We start from the raw sequence: 5,614 nt of genomic DNA, 5'->3' as shown, positions 1-5,614 counted from the left end.
TTACCAAATTGCCCTTTAAAAAGTAGACTCACTTTTCTCTCTCCTCATAAATGTATTGAAGTATTTTTTTAAGATTAAGTGGAATCAATAAGGGTAAAAGAGGAATTGTACCTTAAAATACTTACCATATAAAGAAATGTGACATTCTTTTTGAGACTGACCAAAAAGAAAATGTTGCCACATAAAATGGAACGGAGAAAGTATTTATTTATTTCAATTTATAATATTTGTCATTTCCTATCCATCTAAGGATAATAACTCATATAATGGCTAGATTAGTACGATCGATATGTTTTTATTATACACCACCTCTCCGAAAATGCTTTTCTAAAACATTTGGTGAATATAGTTACTATATTTGACTGATAAAAATAAAGTCAAGAAGGGTTTGGAATTCCTCAAATCAAGAAGAGCTAAGTTGTGAGATAAATAAGTAATAATTAATGAAATAGGTGTAGCACAATAAATAGATATAAATTCTGACTTTGATGAGATAGATATATATCCAGTACCATATGAGCTGTGATGTGTACTTTACCTTTACTACTCCACTAGTTTTAATTAATAGTATAATTGTCATGTTTCGCTTATCAAAAATTAAATTATATAAGTATTTGAAATATTTTTTTAATCAAATTAATAACCAAAAATTGCAATTTATGGTATAGATTATATATTGTATATAAATGAGTTAATTTGAATTTCTAACAATAAAACATGATAATTAATTTGAGACGAAAGGAGTACTATTGAGATTCTAACAACTAATTGTACGGCTAATATGGCTGATTTATCCAGGAGACTTGAAAATTTAGGAGTGTTTCGTCTTACCATTAGAATTATTCACTTGATCTTAATAACTTTCGCTTACCCTCAACTGTGTAATAGCCTGCAAACCACACAGTGGATGTAAATCGCACTAGACAAGCCCTATACGACAAACTCGACTTAGAAGGCATTGAGGGGGGATCGATCCCGGATCATCCATGTGGATGACCACCCTCCAAACCAACTGAGTCATCCGAAAGACAACTTTCGCTTTATTTCTAATGTTTTATTATAAAATATCCAAATCTAAATTTGAATTGGCATACATATTTGAAAAAATATTTCAAATTCATTTTTCAACTCTATCTTCGTAAATTCTACATAAAGCGTTCTTTTTATCATTTACAAAAAATATAATCAAACACAACCTTGTCTTTAACTCCAACTTCATAAATTTCAAATAAAGAGATAAATATTTGAAATCTATGATCAAACGTCAACTTAGATTAGCTAGAAAATTTATTGATAGTATAGTGTTTGTGCCAAATTACTGGTTCAAAAAGTGACTATTTGCCAATTTCTAATCATTTTGTGATTGGGCCATGGCCCAAGAAGTCTTAATCTTATTCACAATTAGCAGGCCTTGAACTCTCCAGAATTTGGGCTGTATGGGCCTACTAATTTTCTCAATTTCAATTACTTTTCAATGTAATCTAATACTGTCAAAATTGTAGAGGTGGCTTGGTGTGAGATATAAGGTATAATAATTCCGGGATAAAATGTAGGATTATTTTATCATGAGGTTGGTTAGAGTTATTAAGTAGTTACTGGACTATTTATCCCACCATTTATACCATAGTGATAGGATAAATTATCTCATATACATGGTGGATAACTTATCCTGAGATAACTTATTCGGAGTTAATTAGTTCCTAAATAATTTATTCCCAACTAAACGACCCCTAATAGTTTTATAAGCTAAGACTATTATTTCACTTGAACATTTTCTAGACTATAAATCATTTAAAAGTTTTCACAAGTACCTTGTTAAACTCAACATTTAGCTTTGCTCCCTCCAATCATAGCTAACACTATTACTAAATTTTGTATAATAGAAACTACATGTGACATTATTATATATATAACATTAGCAATAACATATTCAAATCTTATCTCTATCTTTACGAAGATGTACCTAGAAAATAAAACTTTAACATAAGGTGAAGAATGCATAAAACACAAACCAAACATAATTCCTTCCATTTAAACCTTAAAACATAAATTACAATGATCAAACTAGTAGTACAAAGTTACATTCCATTAAGACTTCACCATAATATTTATTACTTAATTTTTTTTTTAGGTGGTGAATTTTTTTCACTAGTGAAAAATGACATGCATGCATGGATTTAGTTGCCACCATTTCCTCCACCATACCCACTCCCCTGTCCACCTCCATATCCACTACCACTGGACCCACCTCTGTTCCCAGATCCAGAACCGGCTCTTGATCCAGCGTATGACCCTGCAGATGATCCCGCCTCAGAACCACCACCTCCTCCTCCTCCTGAGGAAGATGAACTAGAACTCGAGCTTGAACTTGAACTTGATCCTGAACCTGAGCCAGCTCCTGCACCAGCACCTGAACCACTTCCACCACCTAAACCTAACCCTAACCCAAGACCAACACCAATTCCACCCAAATTCAACCCTAAATCCATCCTTGCAACTCTACTTTCAGACAACACAATAAAGCTTGAAAAAACAAGCAAAACAAGAAGAGAAAAAGCCTTCACCTTAGCCATACTTAAAAATATAGGACCAAAATAGCAAAGCTAATGTTTTGTGTACTATTTTTAGCTACTTGTGTTATGATGTTTTTGTTGAGTAACACATAAGGAATGTTAGGGCTATTTATAGTTGTAGATACTAATTAGGTCACACCAAAATAAGTGGACCACATTTTAACTAATTAATGAATAAGTTAAAGTTAAATATACCGTCATGGATTTTTTTTTACATCATCAGATCACTTTTATTTGTTGTAGATTGTAGCAATCTTTTATTCTCGATATTATAAATTTTACATTGTAAGAAGATTCATCTATAGATATTATACATCAATTCTAAATATATGTGTATATAACTTAAATTTTTAATGTATCATACTAGGAGAATATTATGTTGATTTTTTTTTTTTTTTAAATATTGGGACCAAAATTTGTGGATGAGAATGCTAAGCATGTCTGTCCAAAAAAAATAAATAATTAATGCCAATCAAGCATGCAATACAAAAAGGTTATTGGAGTGCTGATTTGATGGTGTATACAATATACTATGATGATATTATGACAATCCACCATTCCACTATGGTAGTGGAGTTTTTTTTTTTTTTTTTTTTTAATTTAATTTTTAAAAAAAAATAAATAAAAATTATTTTTTATTTTTAGAAAATATATAGTAGAGTTAAATAAAATTCCACACTTTAAGGCAACTTACATATATGTTTCTTTAGATGAAAAGTATTTTTATCGATGTAACTATTTCTGTTTGAACTCAATTCATCGATTTCTTTCATCATAAATTCTATAATTATTAATGTTTTTCTACTAAAAAAATATGTGTGTTTTTAATAGTGATAGTATAATCAATAATGAATATTTTATATTAATAATGCACATAAATTAAACTCTTTTTAATAATATGTAACCAAATATATACAAAGTGGAAATATAATACAAATGAAAATGCACGTGCCACGAGGAGAATTGATTAGTAAACTATTTTAGAAGGAAATAAAATGCATATAATATTGTTCAATGGAATGATGAGAAAGATCCCAAAAAATGATATATATAAATAGTATGTATGAAAGTTCGAGATTTAACTTGGACTTAATTAATCTAGGTGTGAATTCAATTTTGTGGATGTAGTTCTCTAGGTTATATTTAGTGCACAAGTCAAATGATATAATATATGGTCATTTGCTATAATGGAATATCGCTATTTAGATCAATATTGAAATGTGACAAATAACAATAAGAAATTGACAAGTGATGAAATTGGTTAAAGCAATAATGGAGTACAAAATGGATGGTAATATTAGAGGCCGATTTGAGATTTAAATTAATTTAACTAATTTAATATTTAAAGTTTTAATAATGAGTTTATTACACTTCTAAAATCATATGTTTACAATTTAATATTTGATAAAATAATAGAGAATTTTCACATATATACATCTAATATACATATAAAAAATATTTAATGTAATTTAATTTGTCGATGCTATGAAACTATGTATACCTTATTGTATATATACATGCTCAATAATCTTGTAACTTCCTAACCAATCGAAGAAAAAACAATAAAAGATTAAAAAAATGCCAACCAAAAACATTCAACCCAAAACAAATATGCTTACAATTCAGATGTTCAAGACCGTGATACATAAAAATATATGCATCGTATTACAATACAAAATCAAGATTTAACTGATGAAAAGTTGCATGTTCATATAATTGAACTATCTGTATTGAAGAATTATTATAGCAATAGACTTGTATTTACGTATAAACTAAATTCTGACAATAATTGATATCATTTACGTAAAATTCTATATACCTTAAAATTTTTTGTATATACATATCATCAACTTCAACAATTTTGTATCTTTCTAACTCAAGCCCCCACCCAATCCAACCCAAACCAAACAACTTAGGTGGGAATTGATTGTTTGGAAAAGACTAGAAAATAAGTGTCCCGCCCCGAGCCTACATCCTGGGCGAGATTGGCACTCGAAGACCTGTTGGCCCCAAGCAAACCCTTGGCCTGACTTACTTAACTCAGCGGAAGACAATATTCATACTTATAATGATCAATAACACTTAACTGAACTGAATAATAAAATAACTGAGAATGTTTCAAAGGTTAAACATTCAACTTGGCCAAAAGTGGCAGCCCAAGTCTTAACAATAAGAAATGATAATGAAAAGACTCAGAGGACTAACATCTGACTGTCTGTGAAGCCTCTAAAACAACTGACATGGATGTTGGGACAACCTCACAACATCATAATGAACTAACTAGAAAACAATGAAAATAGATCCTCCGGAATACAAGAAGGCTCACCGACTGACTCTGAACTGCTCACTGGATCAACGGTGCGCTGGAATGCTGATCCTAGTTACCTGTGTCTGCATCATAAGACAATGTAGGCCAATTGGCATCAGTACATTGAATGTACGAGTATGGGAGTTGGAATGCTAAAACAACATAGGCTTGAAAGGGAAATCTGAAAGAAACACTTACCTTGGCTCTTCTCAACTCATGAATACTTAACTGAACTTATTTCAATATAAAACAGTTTAAAACAAGTGCAATACAAAGTAAAACTGTTCAAAAACATGATGTCAACTCTGTGTATATACAAGGATACAACATAACTTTGAAATGTATGTAAAAATACAATAAACTGATGTATATAAAAATACAATAACTTCTGTGGGAGTTTCTCTAACCGACAACTATCACATAAGAGTTATAGTGATGATACAACGATCTACCTCACGCTGCCAGCGCATCCTATACCCGGCCAGAGGTATAGGACCTGAACTACTAAGTGGATCCACTAGTCTATTGTGAAAAAGGGTTCATCTAAAAAGTATGACCCTTTTCTACCCATGGTGGCTACATGGTTTTATGGAGACGTGAGTTATCTGAACTTATGTTCGCCTCCAATTCGGTGCTCAATACTACTCCCAAAATATGATAAGCTCTTTATGTTTAAAAACATACTTCTTTCTTTGGTTTGAGATAATTACTCAAAACTTAGCTTAAAAGCTCT

At 30.7% G+C, this 5,614-nt stretch overlaps 1 protein-coding gene across 1 annotated transcript; it reads right to left on the bottom strand.

Annotated features, from left to right (window-relative positions):
- Positions 1-2,000: 2,000 nt before the first annotated feature.
- LOC102590732 (glycine-rich cell wall structural protein 2) lies at positions 2,001-2,645 on the bottom strand. Its single transcript, XM_006343507.2, has one exon. The coding sequence runs from the start codon at positions 2,571-2,573 to the stop codon at positions 2,178-2,180; it is 396 nt and encodes a 131-aa protein (XP_006343569.1). The 5' UTR covers positions 2,574-2,645; the 3' UTR covers positions 2,001-2,177.
- Positions 2,646-5,614: the final 2,969 nt, after the last annotated feature.

The sequence above is a fragment of the Solanum tuberosum genome, unplaced genomic scaffold (assembly GCF_000226075.1).
Source record: "Solanum tuberosum cultivar DM 1-3 516 R44 unplaced genomic scaffold, SolTub_3.0 scf00047, whole genome shotgun sequence".
Taxonomy (NCBI): Eukaryota; Viridiplantae; Streptophyta; class Magnoliopsida; order Solanales; family Solanaceae; genus Solanum; species Solanum tuberosum.
Note: the sequence above shows the minus strand (reverse complement) of the source record. Positions and strands in the feature narration are given on the sequence as shown.

Bases quoted from the DNA above. Each gene is read 5' to 3' on its own strand.
- LOC102590732 (XM_006343507.2), bottom strand. From the start codon at position 2,573: ATGGCTAAGGTGAAGGCTTTTTCTCTTCTTGTTTTGCTTGTTTTTTCA.